We start from the raw sequence: 21,450 nt of genomic DNA on the forward strand, positions 1-21,450 counted from the left end.
GTGAGTGCCCTGAGAGGAGATGTGGTTGTTTCATAGTGTCTCATTGTTTTGGACCTTCAGTTTCTTTTCATTTGTATTTCACATTAGTAAAGCCGATTAAAATGTTCTCTTGAAATTGCTTTTTGATGAAAAATTGGGTTTTTGATTAAACAAAAATTTTCACTGAAAGTGTCTTCTTTCCTCTAAAACATTTGATATTTTAAATCAAAAAACTGAACTCCTAAAATTTTTCAGTCGATGGTTAATTTTTTTTCATTGAAAACGTTATGGATTTTAAACAATTTTTTCCCAGTTTTTCGGTCAACAACATTTTCCACAGGAAAAAAGTATAATTTTCCAGCCAGCTCTCCATGTAAATTCACTGGATTCCTGTGTTGCTGTGACTGCCAGATTTATTCACTGGTATTGTTCTATCACTTGGACCTATTGTGTCTACAATAAGCACTACATAGAACTTGTGATTAAGGCCTTCCTCATTTGTGCAGTGCTCCCACAACTCTGACTGATTTCAAGGGGAATTGTGAGTGGAGAACATCTCTGGAAATCAAGCTATTGGTCTATTATATCAGGTGACAGCTCATCAGATGTGGTCTGTTTAGCTTCCTGTTTCAACAAAAGCAACAACATTTTATTATTTTATTGAGAAATTGGCTTGTCTCCAACTCCCAGTTTTCATTTGCCTGAGGACTTACATTGGATCTTAGCAACTATGAGCCTTAATTTGGAGTTATATCCCAGTCTACCTCACCGACATCCATCCAGTAATCTTATTAAGTCTACATCTGTCATTTGATGTAATAGAACTGGAGTCATCATAACTGAACATTGTCACAGGATCAATTTTTTCCTGCTTTGAAAATAAACATTCCAGTTTAGGCTCAGAAGGGGCCCTTTTTGTTCTTTTCCATTCATGTTGATGTTTTCCCCCTGCAAACAAAAGATCCCATTTTTGTGCTTATATCTTTTTGGGTCTTATTTGTTTGCTGAAATATTCCCCTCCCCCCATGTGTGAGGTTTTGTTTGTTTGTTTGTTTGTTTTTAGCTGTACTGTATATTGTTTCCACTTCAGTTTGAAAAACCGGTGGAGAAGATATAAAGCAGAAAAGATAGGACTGTAAGCAGCTAGCTTTCTAAACAAAGACAGCTGGATAATAAATACAGCATTAATCACTATTTGCATCCTTATGTAATTATTCAATTTTCATTGACATAAAAACTCTTGAAGATATTTTAAATACAAGATATGAAGAAAAACAAGGGAAAGTTAGAGATTGTTAAATTATTTAATATCCACTCTCTGAAAGATATTTTTTTTAAATAGGAGGACTGTAGGTCAGTAATGTCAAGACATTCTGCATTGCTTGTCTTTATCACCATGCAGAATCTTTTTATTAAGGCAGCATAGAAAGAATAGATTTATGGACTGAAGGTACAATGTTTAATATGTCCATATCCATCTAGATTGACAGTTCCTACAGACATGAATTTCCCAGGAGAGAGTGTGTTACTGGTGTCAGTGGATGGCATCATTTACTTCAATGTTCCATTATTAAATTGATAACAAGATAATTCCTCTGCTTCTCAGAGACATGACAGGGTTTACAATTGTTAACGCTCTTATTGCATGGGATTTGCTATTCTAGGTAGTTTTTAATAAGAAGCTTATTTTTATTTCAGTTCTGCAACAAATCAAAAACTGCAATGAAAAAGCAAAGTAAAATAAAAACCTGGACAGGTCTACAAGGCAACACAATTTAACTGGCTCCTAAAAGTAGTTTTTAACAACACATCTGTTGTATGCTGATTATTTTTCACTACTGTACATTTAAGTGTGTGTGTCTGTGTGTGTGTAATATTTATTATAAACAGAATATTCTTTCTGGTGAGATGTATTTTAGAAACTTTTTCATTGTATAAACTAGCAATTCAGATTGTAAGATTCCATGCAGCTGTGCACAAAAGAATTGTGTACAGCAGATGGAAACAGGTGAGACTCCGAGAGCCTGATAAAGAGGCAAGGTGGAGAGTAAAAAAAAATTATTCAGATCAATGATTTGGGAATAGGAAGCTACAAATATTTATTTATTGTCTCATTGTTTCATTTTGTGCTCCCACTTGTCTATCTGTCTGTCTGTCTTCACTTGTTGTCTCTTGCCATATGCTTTGATAGTAAGCTCTTTAGGGCAGGGATTGTCTTTTTCTTCTATGTTTATACAGCACTTAGCACAATGGGATTCTGGTCTATGAGTGGTACTGGTAGATGCTCCCGTAGCGCAAATAAGACATAGTAATAGGAAGCAGCATGATAGTCTGACAAATCTTTGCCGAATTGCTAACATATGACACATTCATTCCAGTTTGATTAGTATTGTTTTTCCACCAAAGTGATGAGCTATACCTGAAGAATTCACAGCAGTTTTGGGGGAAAACCTTGAGTTTAATGGGCCAAATTCATATGGGAAAAAATTTAAGGCACCCCCACACCAGCAGAGAAGGGGTTAAGGAGAGCCTATCGGGCCAGCTAGCCCTGCCACTGGTGTACCTGCAGCCAGTGCCAAGCCTGGAGGGGGGAATAAAAGGAGAGAGCCTGGATAAGTTCAGAGCTGACTAGGAAGGAAGCTAGAGCTCTGCATCTTTGCTTAAAGGGAGCTTTGCTCGCCAAGTTGTGCAGATATGAGCCTGCTAGCCCAAGCATCCACTGGAGAGGAGCACTTAGACCCCAAGGAGCAAGTGACACACAAGTAAGAGACTGTTTGGGAACTGAGCCCAAAGGAAAGGGCAGGGACGCCTCACAGAAAGACTGGTGGGAGGCCCAGTATTGAGTTGGGTTTGCTTTTTGTTTTAGAGCATTTCAGGGCTAAGCCCCTCCAGTCCTGCAGAAGAGAATAGGACTGAAGGGACAATTAGCTCATGGACCAGAGCCCATCACAATGGACACTGGAGATAGTGACTTCTTCTCTCCCCTTCCCCCCGTCACCTCCCTGTGGAGATCCATGATCTCATCAGGGCATCTGGAAGGTCCACAAGGGGGCGCTACTCTAGCCACATCACTACAGCACCTTTTCACCACCACAATTCTGATACTGGTACTTCGTGCCACTTAGAGCAACTAGGGGATGTTCTGAGTTGCACTAGCTTGTAGTGGCCCTCCATGAATCATTACTCTGGCAAAGAATGGCTCCTGACATGCTTCCTAGACTTGAGGGTACAGAGGTCGGCTAGCCTAAGGTCATTACATCAGTGCTATACAATCCAAGGGACCTGCCCCCTTTGCTGCCACTTTATGCCACTGGAGCATTAAACTGCCACAGTAAAGGGCAGAATATGGCCTATGGTCTGCAGTGTGCATTCGTTCTTTTATCTGATATAAAATTACAACAAACTTTGGTTGGCCATTTTTGTTTTTCAGCAAGGGCTGAGGCATTTGCTTCTAATAACTGAAAAATATAGCATGTGGTAAACCATTTTCACTGAACAGCCATCATCCTGCCACATTTGTAAGTGCTTTCATGAATGTTTACTGTGTCTGGGTGAAACAGGACGAAGGTTAGATCTGAGTGCCATATAGCCCTTGTTCTGACCTCTGTATGGTGGTGAATTTCGCTCTGAGATTAAGATCCAGTTGATAACAGTTTGCCCTGTCCTACCAAGCCTTCATGGGTGATGAACACCCCCCTCCGCATTTTCCCACTGGTTTGTGAAAGATCACCCCAACCTGTGATTTTTGTTAATGATTTACAAAACCTATTCCTGCAGTGTGTCTGTTCCTCTTCTTACAGGGTAAATTCTTTGAAATGAGGGAGTTCTCTTTGGGAGCAGTTGGGCTAAATTTCTCCAGACCAAACCAGTCTAGGGTCTAAGCTATGTTTTATTGGTTTAGGATGGGCAAAATGGTTTGGAACTAATCAAGACTTTTCAGGATTGTGCTCTTCCTATTTATCCAAACCAAATGCAATTCATTTCTGAAGTTTAGATAAACTCAGAATAACCTCATATTTACATTACATATTTTTTCTATCTACCAATCTCTGCTCTCCCTGCCCATTGAGCCATTCTTTCTCTTCCATATCTTAGCCAAGTTAGTGAACTCTCCTTTTCAAATAGGCAATTATTACAAACCTAATCCTTCTACCTCCCTGCAGCTCCTTCCTAGTTTTGCAGCGTTCAGTAGAAATTTCTTAAACTGAAAATACCCACAGTTTTTTCTCTTGCTGCAATGATCCTGCAGGGGTTCATGGAGATTTTCAAAAGTTGTTCAGAATGCATTGTTTGGTGCAGAGTGTGGAGTGATGGCACAAGTTAAAGCCAGCAGCAGTTTTTAAATGGAACTTGATGCAGGACTTTCATAAAACTCAGGTTAATCGAGGATAATCATAAAGATAAAGAAGGAAGGAAATGAAGAAAAATCAATTATGGGTAGAGTGACTGTTGTTTCTTGAGTAAGGGGAAAATGTCTATAGGATTGGGAGAATAGCCTAGGAAGAGAAAAGGGATAGGGCTAGCGGAGAGAGAATCATAAGTATGATTATTGCAGTTGGGTAGATAGATAGGACTGAGATCTGTTTGAGATGGCTACTGTATTGAATATAGGAATGTTCATCTTAAAATCCAAATATCTAGAGACCTGTCAGAACCTTTGGATCTACTGAGGCTTCCACTCTTCCTTCCAGAACAGTAACTGGACAAATTGTGTGACCTAATCTATACCTCTTGAATACTCCAGATAAAGCTTTAAAATGGCCTATTTTTAAATAGAAACAGTCAAGCTGGGAGACCCAAAGTAGGTCCAATCATTTTCTTTTTTGTTTTGAAAGTCTTTATAATGAATTATGTATGTTAGGTTGTAAAAAGGCATCAAAACAAATATTTCCATGTTCCTTTTACTTAAAAATTAAAACACAAGACCACAAAATTCATGATGCAGTCACAGATGCATAAGGGAAGGGAAGCAATATTCATGAAGGAAAGAGATTTCTGTTGTTAGCTTTTAGGGGGTTATTATAAACAATAAGAAAAAATATGTTAAAGGTTAGGAGAAGTACCTTGACAGTGTCCTTTTAAGTAAAACAACTACTAATGCATTACTTACAGAACTGTGCAAAATGTAGCTTTTTGTACTGTAGTTAAGAACCTAGTATTTATCTTACAATTCCTGATCTGAATGGCAGATTATAGTGCAAAAAAAAAAAAAAAAAGGTTTCTTTCAGGGCCTTTTGCTGCACGAATAATCAAGAAAATCCCATGCCTAATGCAGCCTGTTCTAAACATGAAGTCTGACTTAAGTTCACAAACTTGTTCTTTGTAAAATTGTTCATCCTTGTAAGCACAGGGAGAGATTGTCACTTACCCTGTGTGCCCACTCAGGGAGTAAGGAATCCATTTAGTCCTCTGCCACGACTACTCATATGGGAAGTAGTGTAGGGGAAAGCAGTGAATGTGGGGCCACTCCTCCCCCTCCAGCCTGGGTGGGAGGGGAGTAGGCTACACTACACCTCACCTCCCACACACACACATATACACGCTGGCCAATGTAGTTAGCTGGTGCAAAGAGGAAAGCAATCTGTGTCTGATACAGGGCTGGCACTTCTGTTCTGGAGCAAAGGGTGAACTGGGCACCAGATTGTGATACAATCATGACTGGTTTTCTAGTCTGCTTTTGAATCAGCACAACCACATGCTGCCCCTTATTCAGGATTTATGGTAAAGCCACAATTTAGCCCATATTCATTTACGAGATGTTATATTTTAGCAGTAGCTTTATTGCATGCTCTATTAGTTAGTCAATAGACTACGTATGTAAGGTGAGCAAGACTTGGCCTAAGATTTATCTCAAAACCATTGTTCAAATAATCACAATTAAAGTTTTCTCTATATTTCTATTATGAATTCTCTTTTCTGGACTCCTGACAGGAGTCAAATATAAAAATTCATTCTGAGCTGGTCCTTGGGAGACAAGGTCTAGGCTGCGCGTCACTCTACCTTTACAAATTTTTTGAAAATTGTCATTGGATGCTTAAATTCTAAGGATATGTTTGTAGGAAATTGTTCTGCAGGTTCATATACTTTTTCAAACTGGCATTTTAGAGGCCAATAGTCTATAGAGTGCTAGAAAAGGAAGGAGAGGATTGAGAAATTTGCAATTAACGGGTACATTAGTTTACACTAAAAAATGAAAGGAATGATTTTTACCCTTTGTCCTTTTTGCTTTCCTTATTTTCCATCCATTGTATATAATAAGTATATGGGTTTTACTCTGCATTTTCTTGATAAATTCCAAGCCCTGTGTTGTTAGGCATTAATACATGCCTCTGACATCACCAAAGTGCCCTACCTGGCTATTAAAACAAGATTTGGTTATTGATATCAAGTGAAATTAGCCTAACTACAGAGGCTTTTTTGTGAGAAAGCTAATAGAAGGAACACAAGTTAAGTAATGAACCCTGTTCCCAGAGCTGCACTAGTATCACTGATGCTGATGAACGAAAGACAGATTTAAACAAAACTGAGAAATCTTGGCCTGTGCTGCATTAGAAATGCAGAAAAAGCAATATTTAACAAATGAAAAAGGATAAATCATTGCCTACAAGAGTAGCTCTCATATTATTTGTCCCAGTCTCATCTGAGGGAGTAGTCCCTTGAGTAAGGACTGTTTACAAAAGTGGAGGATTGGGTTTGAAATAGGAAAATCAGTTTTAATTTCCAGTTGTAAGAGAACATTAGGAAAAAGAGAGAATAAAACAAAATATTATTTTAAAAACTTTTTCATCATATTTTTCACAAGAACATTTACAATGGAAATGCAATTTCTGCTTTCAACGATATCAGGGATCAGCAACCTTTGGCACACGGCCCGTCACGGAAAGCCACTGACGGTTTGTTTACCTGCCGGGGCGGGTTGTTTATCTGCCGTGTCCGCAGGTTCAGCCGATCGCGGCTCCCACTGGCCATGGTTCGCCGTTTCAGGCCAATGGGGGACTGCGTGAAGTAGCGCCCAGCACGTCCCTCAGCCCGCACTGCTTCCCGCAGCCCCCATTGGCCTAGAACGGCTAACTGCGGCCAGTGGGAGCTGCGATCAGCCGAACCTGCAAATGCTGCAGGTAAACAAACTGTCCCGACCCACCAGCAGCTTTCCCTGACAGGCTGCGTGCGAAAGGTTGCCGATCCCTGAACTATATTATTGTTACCATTATCCACTACGTTAGACACAGATACATACATAATTTTAAATGTGAATACTAACATTAATCATTATTTAATAAACATGTCCCCTCTATTCGGCAAGGTGAGGCCACATCTGGAGTATTGCTTCCAGTTTTGAGCCCCCCACTGCAGAAAGGATGTGGACAAAATGGAGAGAGTCCAGCAAAGGGCAACAAAAATGATTAGGGGGCTGGGGCACATGACTTATGAGGAGAGGCTGTGGGAACTGGGCTTATGTAGTCTGCAGAAGAGAAGAGGGGGGATTTGATAGCAGCCTTCAACTACCTAAAGGGGGATTCAAAAAACGATGGAGCTAGGCTGTTTCTCAGTGATGGCAACTGACAGAACAAGGAGCAATGGTCTCAAGTTGCACTGTGGGAGGTCTAGCTTAGATATTAGAAAAAACTATTTCAGTAGGAGGGTGGTGAAGCACTGAAATGGGTTACCTAGGGAGGTGGTGGAATCTCCATCCTTAGAGCTTTTTAAGGCCTGGCTTGACAAAGCCCTGGCTGGGATGATTTAGTTGGGGTTGGTCCTTATTTGAGCAGGGGGTTGGACCAGTGATGAGCTGACAAAATCTTAACAACCTGTTCCCTATAAAAAGTTCTGATTTAAGAGATGTGCCTCTATCCTGTCCCCTCCCACCCCCACCCCCAGGCTCCATCCTGCACCCCAGGCTCTGTCCTGCCCCCCTGCCCTCCCCAGGCATGTTCTCCATCCCAGGTGCCTGCTCGTGGCCCAGGAGACCTGCAGCTCTTGCATCAGTGGGGTCGCTCCCGGCATGTGGGGTGGCGGCTCCCTGCAGACAAAGGCTGCCTTCTCCCTGACTCTCCACCGTGGGATGTGAGCGCCCCCAAGTGGCAGAGGCTGGACAGCCCCACAGCGCAGGAGCGGGAGAGACTGGGGAAGGGGCTCGCCCCAGCACGCTCAAGGCAGCCCCCAGCCATGGCACCAGCTGGCCCTGCCTGGCTCCTGGGGCAGAGGAGGCTGCTGCTGCCAGAGGCCTGGCTCCCCTGCCCTACACGGTGCCCAGTCATGTGGTGCCTGATCTCCCTGCCCAGTGCAGCCGGTCACGCTTCCTGGACTGGGCAAGGAAGCAGCATGGAGCTTGACTGCGGCTGCTGAGTGAAGCGGCATTGGATCGGCCTCTGTGCACGGGGCCCTGGAGTGGCTGCTCGGATGGCTGCACAGCGCAGGTACCAGCCGCAGCGCGACCCCTGCCCCGAGACAGGATGTGGGGCCCCGCAGCCCTTCCATAGCCCCGCGCCCCCCAAACGGTGCTGCTTCATGCACCCCGCTCTAGCATGGAGCCCCTTCTCCAATCAGGGCCGGCTCTACAATTTTTGCCGCCCCAAGCAAAAAAATTTTTGGCCGCCCCCTGCTCCACCCCTTCCCAACCCCCTTCCCCAAATCCCCAGCCCTGCCTCCTCCCCCGGGCGTGCCACATTCCTCCCCCCCCCGCATTGCTCCCTACGGCTTCCCCCCCACAACCCCGTGCCCTAACTCACCTCCGCTCTGCCTGCTCCCCTGAACACGCTGCAGCTCCGCTTCTCCCTCCTCCCTCTCAGGCGAGGGAGAGGCAGCACATTCAGGGGAGCAGGCGGAGCGGAGGTGAGCAAGGGTGGGTGGGGGAGCACAGGAAGTAAGGGGGGGGGTAGAGGAACCGCTCCCTGCGCCAGCTCACCTCCACTCCACCACTGCCGCCTCCCCTGACCGTGCTGCCGCTCGGCTTCTTCCTGCCTCGCCGCACGAAGTGGGGCAGCGGGGCGCTCAGGGGAGCAGGCGGAGGCGAGCTGGGGCAGCGGGGGCACACTTCTAGGGGCGCTATGACCAGTGCCGGAACGCTGCCCCTAGAAATGTGCCACCCCAAGCACCTGCTTGTTTTGCTGGTGCCTAGAGCCGGCCCTGTCTCCAACAGCCCCCTTCTATAACACTGAGCCCTACACCATGCACCCTCCCTAGCACCATGAGTCGGGGCCCCCTCGGCCTAGGGGGCTGCTCCAGCCAAGCCCCAGCCTGGCTGGCACTTTGTGGGGCGGCGACTGCCTACCCAACCCCTCCTGTCCCCTGACCACCCCTCCAAAACCTCCACCCCCTCCAACCGCTCCCTGCTCCTTATCCAACCCCTCCTCCCAGCCCCGGCCCAGCCCCTTACCATGCTGCTCAGGGCAGCGTGTATGGATGCCGCGCAGCCCGCTGGCGCTTACAGCCCCACCCCCTTACCGTGCTGCTCAAAGCTGCAGGCGCTGCAGAGCTGCCCAGGAGCGGTCCAGAGCATGCTGAGGCTCTGCGAGAGGGGGGAAGGTGGAGGAGGGGCCGGGGGAGCCTCCCCAGCCGGGAGCTCAGGGAACCCTAACAACTGGTTCTAAAACTGCTTCTAAATTTAACAACCGCTTCGCGCGGACCGGCTCCAGCTCACCACTGGGTTGGACTAGATGACCTCCTGAGGTCTCTTTCAACCCTAATCTTCTATGATTCTATGTTTTCTTAATTAACAGCTCCTTGAAACACCATATATCTTGTTCCTCCTCCTTCGTATACTCCCAGTAGAATTTTCAGACTTCATTAATAACGCTTGAGGAAATCTAACTCATCTACTTATAATAATACTTATTCACCTTTGTTGCTCTACAGCTTTTTCCTGCTAAAAAAAATAATAGTTTAAGTTGAACTTGAATTGTTTCCTAGATTTCCAATGTACTTCAGATTGTGACTCCAGAATGTAAAAAAAAATTTTTTTTTAAATCTCATGTTGTCAGGATATCTTTCTTTTTTTAGTCAGCTTCCAGAAACTGGAAATTTCACAAGACATGGATTCTTGGCCAGCATCCAGCCAGTGCAGCATTTTATACAGTTCTTTATCCTTCAGTTTCTGAATATATACATACTTTCCTAAAAGTATGAAGTATGAAACACAATGAGCTTCAAGTTTTGATGCTCTTGGATATTTAATACAAAAAAAACTGCCTTGTTAAAAAGTATTTATTCTTGTTGATGTTTGTTTTATTAGCACTTAAGTCATCTTGAGTTTTCCAAGATAGTTTAAATGCTTATGAAATAGAGTTCATAGATTTCAGTACCAGAAAGGACAATTGTGATCATCGAGTCTAACCTCTGGAATAATACAGGCCATAGAACTTCCTGTCCTGTAACTATATAAAGATTTTTGCTTTTTTAAAAAATGTATTATAAAGGAATGTCATTATCAGAAATTGACATATTATTCCTCTCATATACTTTAAGGGGTGCAATAAACACACCAACAGTGACTGCACATGTTTAATCAAGAATTAGTTTTTTATATTTATGCTAGTAGGTATGCAACTAAAGATATATACATTTAATATATTAACAGCAGAAATATAGTACTTCAAAATCTTTTATTTTGCCAAAAAAAAAAAAGAAAAAGAAAAAAACAAAAGCAACTCTTTAGAGCAATGCAATTTTTTATTTTTATTGAAGAAAAAGAGAGATTTCTATTTCACATTTCTTCATTATAAAAGCATGAAACTGCTTTTGGCAGTTGAATTGTTCTTTGGGCAACTCCTTTTACTTTCCATGGAACTGTGCTCATTGTTTCTCCTGCCCCTTTCCCCCACTTCCCTGGAGAGCTTAAATATCTCATCTTCCACATATTTTCCAACCATCAAATTTGCACAGAGGGAACTAGATAAATTCATGGAGGATAGGTCTATCAATGGCTATTAGCCAGGATGGGCGGTGATGGTGTCCCTAGCCTCTGTTTGCCAGAAGCTAGGAATGGGTGAGAAGGGATGGATCACTTCATGACTAGCTGTTCTGTTCATTCCCTGAGAAGCACCTGGTATTGGCCACTATTGGAAGACAGGATACTGGGCTAGATGGACCTTTGGTTTGGCCCAGTATGGCTGTTCTTACGGTGGTTTTTTAAAAAGAGACTTTTTAAACATCTCCCTCACATAAATGAGTAATAAAATCTGACCACGATAGCCTTTGCTGAGGGAAGGATTTTGCCCATAGAATCCAAATGCTATTCTCATCCCAGATACAAATAGAGATGACCAAAATGGTTCAGATCAATAAAAGATCCAGCCCAAACATCAATCCTACCTCTGAACAAAGCTACATCTCAAACTGTCTTAAACATTAAAAAAAAGTATCTTCTTTACTGTCTATGGCTGTCCTTTTGTACACAAAATAGTCCACCACTATCCTTCTGTAATTTCTCTGGCTAATCTGCCTCAATGGACCTTTTAACTTGTATGCCATGTTTCCCTTCAATTCTGCTTTTTCCCTTCTAACCTCTTCCTATATTTCTGCCCTCTGTAGAGTCTCTTGGGCTAAATTCTCTGCTGGTGTAACTCTATCGACTTCAGTGATTTATGCCAGCAGAAAATACGACACCCTCATTCTTCTGATGTCCCTCAAAGTATATGATGGAGTCTCCTAAGATCTGGCAGTCCAGGGCAGATGCTGTCTGCTAGTATCAGTTCACTGGATACTGTCACATAAATTGGAAATTGGCTGAAGGCCCATACCAACAATGTATTGAGTTGGAGAGAGGTATCTAGCTGGAGTATCAGAGACGACATGTTAGATCCAGTTTTATTTAAAACCTTTAATGATCTGGAAGCTGAGATAATCAGCACTTAATTATATTCACAGATACAAAAACTGAGAGGTGTAGAGAACAACAGGGAGGAAAGAGAAATAACAGACAAAGACCTTGAGAGACTGCAAAAATGGCCAGAAAATAAATGAAATTCACCTTGGAAAAATGAAAGCCAAATCGTCTTCAGGGAAAAGAATGCAAATAATCTTAGAGGGAGAAACCTGGAAACAATAGCACTGAAAATTGCCAGGAGGTGAAAGTGAACAATAAATTAGACCCCCAATCCTGCAAAGACTTAAGGCTTTTTGTAACTTTATGCATGAGTAACACTCTTTCCTACTGCCATTCCCTCATTAAAACAAACTTACTCCGAATGGCCTGCTATCCCCTCTCTTCCCTTCACGGAGGGGATTAAACGAGAGATTAGAAGATCCAGACATTTAAAAAATATATATTTGGTGGAGCTACTCAAAGATATAGCTAATATCAGTGTTATATCCCCCCAACCTTGTGTCAAATCCTAGCTTCATTAACATTAATGGGAGTTTTGTATTTCTGTGCTGCCAATCTAGATTGTTAACTCTTTGGAGCAGAGACATGTCTTCTTACCTATCTGTAAAGTTCCTAGAATACTGTTGATTTTGTAAGTAATAATAAACTGTTAAAATTACAGTTTTGTCCCCAGTAAACAGCTAGGTTCGGTAATGCACCTGTTTGATACCGTGCTTAGGCCTGCTTCTGTCTCATTGACTGTTTGGGAGCAGAATTGGGCTCTATATGTTGATGACAGTGTAAACTACTGTAAAATTAAGGTTGTGTAGTATTGCCAGCTTTGCTGAATAATTGTTTTTTAATACTGAAAACATTGATAAGCTGTGGATCTTTTTTGCCTTCTGTGATTTGGATGTGCAGATACAGTGCTATAATAGTTACTGGTTGGAAGTACAACAGGATTCTTTGTCATTATACATAGTAGTTATAATTCACATATACAGCAGCTTACAAATTATTGTATGCATTTTCTTTTCAGATTGTAATTGCCAGTATCATGTGCAGCTACAACAAGGATGACTGGACTGAACTTTCAAAAATGGCTGAGGTAATGGTTCCGTAATATGTTTCTCATCTTTTTTGTCTTGTTTTTATTCTTCTTAAATAAAGAGCTGCAATAAGAAACTCTACAGAAGAAATAGATTCAAAGTAAAAAATGAACATTTAAAGCATGTCCATCATAATTTGTTTATTCTGTGTTTTCATTAAAATGAAGGAAATGTAAATTTAAAGAACAGCTATTCCATAAAAGCCGTCCCTTGGATTTTTACACACGACCTGAAAAGCCTTTAGTCTCTGAATCCACATACTTTTTATTTGCATTTTAAGCAAACTGTATATTATGATGAATGCCCTGATAAAATTTAATTCTACCTTTGAGAGCCTAACTTGATCTTACCTTGCCTACAGGCACACTAGTTTGACAGCACAGAAGAAATTTTGAATATAAACCTCTTGAATATTTAAAGTATAAAAGGCTCATTTAATGCTATTCTAGTTTTAATACAGAATTGCAAAAATGATAGCAAAGAAAGCCATTGTATATAATAGCAGTCAGCAGGTTTTCTGTAATATAAATCCAATCTTGCATAAATTCAAACAACCAACCATACGCCTGAAATTTGTATTTCAGTTTGAAGGAAAAAAGGCTATTAAAAATATGTATGTCCATGATGAATATCATAAGAAACACTTGATTAAGACAGGATATTTTTTAAATATGAAACAGATTTTATTCCTCACAGGTTTACAATGTCCACAGGAAATAAAGAGGTGTATTTCCAAATCTTTAATGCCCTTTATGAAGAAAAACCAATTAGCTCGTCCTATTCTTAGCTTTAGATCAGAATTAATTACATTAGAAATACCACACACGTAAATAATTGGGGGACTGCATATATTTATGAGTGTCAGGGCCGGCTCTAGGTTTTTTGCTCCCCCAAGCTTCAAGAGCGCAACTGCCCAAGCAAAAAAAAAAACAGGATGGCCGAAATGCCGACCCTGGAATTGCGCCATCTCAAGCACGTGCTTGCTTTGCTGGTGCCTAGAGCTGGTCCTGATGAGTGTATATATATGTGTGTGTGTGCATATATGTATATAGCTAGATTCTATGTATATAATTGGTTTTTCTTCACAAAGCCTTCTAAAGCCTCTTAGAGTGATCTGGAATGATGCTTCTCTATTTCCTTTGGTCATTTTAAACCTGTGAGGAAAAAAATCACTTTGGGGATTTAGGGAAGTGAAATTAAACATTATCAGTAATTGGTTTTGTGATCTTCAACACTAGGTCCATTTTATACCTGTATTTACTTAATTGACCATGAAATCTTTTGCGGAATTCATGCTTGACATGAGCTTTACCACTTTTAAACTGACTATGATGAATGACTTTATCATGCTGCTTACTCCTCTTCTTTTTTTTCTATAAGGCAAAAATGCTTAGTGTTCTTTTAATCTGTAATTGCTATCAATTTGAAAAAAAAGATACATTTTGAATCTGCAGTTGTATTAGCAATACGCTTTGGAAATGCTGGAGTTGTTGGATAAATATATTTTGTAAAATGTGACGTAATTTACCTGGTCAAAGTATTTCTTAATGTGTGCAGCTTGGAAAGCACCTAGCGTGTTATGGACATGCATAATTAAATAATAAAATGCAGTAATATTTCTGAACCATATTTAAGACGCTATCCAGAAGATAATAAATGTGGCCTTCCGGAGTGCATAAGCCCCAGAAGGTTGTGAATGCTGTCTCCACAGGAGACCGACCTATTCATGTTAAAGGTCAGCTTGTCATGGAAGCCAATAACAAAAGTAACAACAGGTTCATAGTCACAAGTTGCAGAGCTGACTAGGAAGTAGAAGGCTCATGAAAATGATGGATAGCTTTTCCCATGATCACATTCATTCAAAGCTGCTTAAACGTGCCACACAGCAGGCAAAAGTTACTCCAGTTCAATAAGAAAAAATGTAAATACAGAACAGAATTGTAGCTTTGGGGCAAGTACAAGACAAAGGGAATGGATACTGTGTCTTGAGGTCTCTGCCAGAGTTACTTGGTGAGGAAATTAAATGTTTTCGTTTGCTGTCATCAGATCTGTCAGTATTTTTTTATTTTTAATTTATGCTAATTACCTTAAAGAAAAGGTCCGACACATTTTGGGAAACATTATTTATTCTTAATTGGACCTTGCATGGGCTTTTCCTTGTTCTCTACTCTTTAATTTTTATTTCTGAGGTCGACAACAAACACTATGCCCTGATGCAAGCAATTGTACAGCATATACAGTTACGGAATCCACTTCTGCAGTTGGGAAATATTTACCACTAACTTTCATGATTAGTCTTCGGAGCACAGGAGTTATCTGTGTGTACCAGCAACTACTGAACCTCTTTCTGACTTGTTGTCTAAATGTGCAGTGGCTAGTGTCTCATTTTGGAGCATTTCACAGTATCAACTCAAAGAGGGAACTTGGTTGATTTATTTTGAAGAACATTCTTTAAATAGTGTCTGACCTTTTAATTTCCTTGTAGCTTATTATAAATATGTCTTTGTGATTTTTCCCATGTTTTCATCTTTCTATTATATATTTCTTCTAAAAATGTTTCTGTCTTCCCTTCTTCCTACTAATCAATGGAAGCAAACATCAGCTTTTCCTGATGAAAAAATTATGCATCAATTTAGTTTAACTGCCATTTTAATGTTTATAGAGGGTTGATTCCAACAAAGTTTTCAAGGTTATCAGGTCTGAGGCATAGAGAAGAGGTTGCAAACTGAACTACTAAACACCTCTCCATGCCAAGACAAAACATGAGCCAGGTATAATCTTTATAAATAGATCATTTTAGTGATTGAGACATTTGGGGGTTTATCCGGGCTACTAAGGGGTTCAGTCAATGTAGGTAATTGTAATTTGTAATCCTGGGTGTCTTGTGACTGTGCAACTTTGGTTCAGAAATCTGACCCAAACAGCCAGCCAGCAGCCCACAAGCTTCATCCTGGCTTTGTCCACTTGAATACTCCTTGCAGGTTGACCTTAGTACTTTTCAAGCCCCAGACTTGCCCACATCATCTTCCTGCAGGGTCCAGACCCTCTCGCTGGACTCTTACAGAAAAAGTATTAGGTTCATTACCTCTACAGAGACTGTATAACAGGGATGGGAAACTTTTTTGGCCCGAGGGCCACATCTGGGAAAATAAATTGTATGGTGGGCCATGAATGCTCACAAAATTGGGGTGGGGGTGAGGGCTCTAGTTGGGGGTGCAGGCTCTGGGGTGGGACCAGAAATAAGGAATTCAGGGTACAGGAGGGGGCTCCGGGATGGGGCGGAGGAGTGGGGTGTGGTGGGGGTGAGGGCTCCGGATGGGGCTGGGGAAGAGGGGTTTGGGGTGCAGGAGGGTGCTCTGGGCTGGGATTGAGGGGTTCAGAGGGTGGGAGGGGGATCAGGGCTGGGGCAGGAGGTTGGGGCATGGGGAGAGGCTCAGGGGTACAGGCAGCGCTTACCTCAAGCAGTTCTCAGAAGCAGCGGCATGTCCCTTCTCCAGCTCCTATGTGGAGGTGCAGCCAGGCAGCTCGGCACTCTGCCCCATCTGCAGGTACCACCCCCGCAGCTCCCATTGGAGCGCCGGAGGGGGCCATTGGAGCGGGGCCATTGGAGCATGTAGGAGCCGGAGAGGGGCTATGCTGCTGTTTCCAGGAGCCGCATGGAGCAGCCCCCCGACCCTGCTCCCTGGCTGGAGCACCGGAGCGGGGCAAGCCTCAGACATCACTCCCCAGCGGGAGCTCAAGGGCTGGATCCGGCCTGTGGGCCATTGTTTGCCCACCCCTGCTGTATAACATTCCAACCTATCAGCTTACTAAAATCACACACTTTACTGCGTTTAGCCAGCACTAATGATTTATAATGGAAGCAAAACAAGTTTATTAACAACAGATCATGGATTAAGAGATACCAAGTAATAGAAATAAAGGAAGAGCAAATAAAAGTGAAAAACAGATCTAGACGTATAAAACATAATCTAGCAAGGTACTGTCTTTGTTCAAGATGTTTTTTCTCTCAATCAAAGTGCTTTCAAGCTTTTTACTGGCCAGTCTGGCCAGGACCCATCACAGAGATCAAATTTCTTTGTTTCTTTGTCTCCTTAAAGTGATTAAGCAGCAGGATACGGACCCTGGACTTCAGGAAAGCAGACTTCGACTCCCTCAGGGAACGGATGGCCAGGATCCCCTGGGGGACTAACTTGAAGGGGAAAGGAGTCCAGGAGAGCTGGCTGTATTTCAAGGAATCCCTGTTGAGGTTACAGGGACAAACCATTCTGATGAGTCAAAAGAATAGTAAATATGGCAGGCGACCAGCTTGGCTTAATGGTGAAATCCTAGCGGATCTTAAACATAAAAAAGAAGCTTACAAGAAGTGGAAGGTTGGACATATGACCAGAGAAGAGTATAAAAATATTGCTCGGGCATGTAGGAATGAAATCAGGAGGGCCAAATCACACCTGGAGCTGCAGCTAGCGAGAGATGTCAAGAGTAACAAAAAGGGTTTTTTCAGGTATGTTGGCAACAAGAAGAAAGCCAAGGAAAGTGTGGGCCCCTTACTGAATGAGGGAGGCAACCTAGTGACAGAGGATGTGGAAAAAGCTAATGTACTCAATGCTTTTTTTGCCTCTGTTTTCACTAACAAGGTCAGCTCCCAGACTGCTGCGCTGGGCATCACAAAATGGGGAAGAGATGGCCAGCCCTCTGTGGAGATAGAGGTGGTTAGGGACTATTTAGAAAAGCTGGACGTGCACAAGTCCATGGGGCCGGACGAGTTGCATCCGAGAGTGCTGAAGGAATTGGCGGCTGTGATTGCAGAGCCATTGGCCATTATCTTTGAAAACTCGTGGCGAACAGGGGAAGTCCCAGATGACCGGAAAAAGGCTAATGTAGTGCCAATCTTTAAAAAAGGGAAGAAGGAGGATCCTGAGAACTACAGGCCAGTCAGCCTCACCTCAGTCCCTGGAAAAATCATGGAGCAGGTCCTCAAAGAATCGATCCTGAAGCACTTGCATGAGAGGAAAGTGATCAGGAACAGCCAGCATGGATTCACCAAGGGAAGGTCATGCTTGACTAATCTAATCGCCTTTTATGATGAGATTACTGGTTCTGTGGATGAAGGGAAAGCAGTGGATGTATTGTTTCTTGACTTTAGCAAAGCTTTTGACACGGTCTCCCACAGTATTCTTGTCAGCAAGTTAAAGAAGTATGGGCTGGATGAATGCACTATAAGGTGGGTAGAAAGCTGGCTAGATTGTCGGGCTCAACGGGTAGTGATCAATGGCTCCATGTCTAGTTGGCAGCCAGTATCAAGTGGAGTGCCCCAAGGGTCGGTCCTGGGGCCGGTTTTGTTCAATATCTTCATAAATGATCTGGAGGATGGTGTGGATTGCACTCTCAGCAAATTTGCGGGTGATACTAAACTGGGAGGAGTGGTAGATACGCTGGAGGGGAGGGATAGGATACAGAAGGACCTAGACAAATTGGAGGATTGGGCCAAAAGAAATCTGATGAGGTTCAATAAGGATAAGTGCAGGGTCCTGCACTTAGGATGGAAGAATCCAATGCACCGCTACAGACTAGGGACCGAATGGCTAGGCAGCAGTTCTGCGGAAAAGGACCTAGGGGTGACAGTGGATGAGAAGCTGGATATGGGTCAGCAGTGTGCCCTTGTTGCCAAGAAGGCCAATGGCATTTTGGGATGTATAAGTAGGGGCATAGCGAGCAGATCGAGGGACGTGATCGTTCCCCTCTATTCGACATTGGTGAGGCCTCATCTGGAGTACAGTGTCCGGTTTTGGGCCCCACACTACAAGAAGGATGTGGATAAATTGGAGAGAGTCCAGCGAAGGGCAACAAAAATTATTAGGGGTCTAGAACACATGACTTATGAGGAGAGGCTGAGGGAGCTGGGATTGTTTAGCCTGCAGAAGAGAAGAATGAGGGGGGATTTGATAGCTGCTTTCAACTACCTGAAAGGGGGTTCCAAAGAGGATGGCTCTAGACTGTTCTCAATGGTAGCAGATGACAGAACGAGGAGTAATGGTCTCAAGTTGCAGTGGGGGAGGTTTAGATTGGATATTAGGAAAAACTTTTTCACTAAGAGGGTGGTGAAACACTGGAATGCGTTACCTAGGGAGGTGGTAGAATCTCCGTCCTTAGAGGTTTTTAAGGTCAGGCTTGACAAAGCCCTGGCTGGGATGATTTAACTGGGAATTGGTCCTGCTTCGAGCAGGGGGTTGGACTAGATGACCTTCAGGGGTCCCTTCCAACCCTGATTTTCTATGATTCTATGATTCTACGATTGATAACTTAGGGGTTCACTCCCCTCTGTTTGCATCCTCTAAAGTGAGATGTAGCTCATGAAAGCTTATGCTCAAATAAATTGGTTATTCTCTAAGGTGCCACAAGTACTCCTTTTCTTTTTGCGAATACAGACTAACAGGGCTGCTACTCTGAATCCCCTCTGTTTATAGCTCAGTGAACCTTTGAAATGTATTCTTCTGAAGGGTAGCCACAGATAAAGTTCATTAGCTCATGCTGAGTAAAGGAGCCATCGTGTCTGGAAGCTACAGATCCATGCTGGTTCCTCCCTTATTGGTAGATGCTACGATGCAAACTCTCTCTTCCTCCAATACAAATGAATGGCCCATTGAATTTGGGCCATACCTTATTGGCCTCTTTCCTTTGTCTGCAGAAACCCTGTTTATCAACTCCCCATGATGTGCCTGGTTTAAACACCTTTTAGTCATAGAGTTTAAAGCAAAATATTATGAGTGTACATAATTTCATATGCAACATTGCTATACACACTTTACAGTGATATTATTGACCAGTGTAGTGTTAATTTTCAAGTGATACCTCACAGCACATATTTTGTGCAAAACTTATTGCAGTTGTGTGTAGTTTGTGAACACAGGGTTGCCTAGGATCATAGTGATGTAATTCACAATTTGTTTGTTGCACATATAATTTCAAATAGCTCAGGCCAAGAGCCTTGTTTAAGGTTTTTCTACACTAATTGTAGGATCTCTTTCAACGAATCCAAAAGACCAAGGGACTATCCTCCATCTCCTGCCCCTCTGAGAGTCCCTACCTATTCTTCAAAAAGAAAAGGAGTACCTGTGGCACCTTAGAGACTAACAAATTTATTTGAGCATAAGCTTTCGTGAGCTACAGCTCACTTCATCGGATGCATGCCATGGAAAATACAGTGGGGAGATTTATATACACAGAGAACATGAAACAATGGGTGTTACCATACACACTGTAACAAGAGTGATCAGGTAAGGTGGGCTATTACCAGCAAGAGAGTGTGGGGGGGCGACTTTTGTATTGATAATCAAGGTGGGCCATTTCCAGCAGTTGACAAGAAAGTGTGAGGAACCGTGGGGGGGGGGAGGGGAATAAACATGGGGAAATAGTTTTACTTTGTGTAATGACACATCCACTCCCAGTCTGTATTCAAGCCTAATTTAATGGTGTCCAGTTTGCAAATTAATTCCAATTCAGCAGTCTCTCGTTGGAGTCTGGTTTTGAAGTTTTTTTGTTGAAGAATTGCTGCTTTTAGGTCTGTAGTTGAGTGACCAAAGAGATTGAAGTGTTCTCCGACTGGTTTTTGAATGTTATAATTCTTGACGTCTGATTTGTGTCAATTTATTCTTTTACGTAGAGTCTGTCCAGTTTGGCCAATGTACATGGCAGAGGGGCATTGCTGGCACATGATGGCATATATCACATTGGCAGATGTGCAGGTGAACGAGCCTCTGATAGTGTGGCTGATGTGATTAGGCCCTATGATGGTGTCCCCTGAATAGATATGTGGACGCAGTTGGCAACAAAGGCCATTGCAATGTGTAAGTAGTGCACAATAGGGCTCAGTATAGTTGTAGTGGGGGATGCCCTAACAACCACACAGTAGGAGGTGAAGCACAGTAATTTAATAGTATGTTTTTGTTTTGATTTGCCAGATGCTGCTCCAGGGTTAAGGTATCCCTGTGACATAAAATCAGAGTTAAAAGCTATTAATCTTCCTGTTAATCTGAAACAGGCACATGGTGGCAAATACGAAGAACCAATTTAGCAACGATGTTCTGCCTGTGGACAAAAGTTCAAAACTCTTCTGCAAAGAGGCTGTACAGTAGTGGAATTGAACAAGAGAAAATGAAGTTTTGTTGATGGTCTTCCTGCTGTTATCAGCATCTGAGCAGAGGTTCTGAGTTCCTGAGAGTGAGAACTGCATAAATAGTTTCTTCAGCTGAAGATAATGGATTTCATTTTACAGAATTGTGACTTCCCTAAACTCTTGCTGAGTTTTGAATAAAGTTCTTCTGGGCATGGCTTATTTAATCATAATGGATCCTTTAGTCCCTCTTCAGTTTTAGTCAGTTATACAGATGGGCAAACTGGTTACGATAAAATAAGAACACTGTCCTGAATTTCAGCATATCTCAAACTTAAACACAGTGTTTTTTAACATATGAAGTTTGATTAACTTTACTTCCATTATTATGCATCCTCTCATTCCACTGCCTGTCCAGGTTCCAGCTGGGAACAGCAGCAGAAGTA

At 42.6% G+C, this 21,450-nt stretch overlaps 1 protein-coding gene across 1 annotated transcript in view; it reads left to right on the forward strand.

Annotated features, from left to right (window-relative positions):
* The window catches only part of DPYD (dihydropyrimidine dehydrogenase), a 537,067-nt gene that overhangs the window by 374,967 nt on the left and 140,650 nt on the right, over nucleotides 1-21,450 (forward strand). Inside the window, exon 15 of the mRNA XM_084637885.1 lies at nucleotides 12,822-12,890. Within this exon, the coding sequence (XP_084494011.1) occupies nucleotides 12,822-12,890 (69 nt within the window). The remainder of the gene's footprint in view (nucleotides 1-12,821; nucleotides 12,891-21,450) is intronic.

Source organism: Lepidochelys olivacea (assembly GCF_965140295.1).
Source record: "Lepidochelys olivacea isolate rLepOli2 genome assembly, chromosome: 8".
Taxonomy (NCBI): Eukaryota; Metazoa; Chordata; order Testudines; family Cheloniidae; genus Lepidochelys; species Lepidochelys olivacea.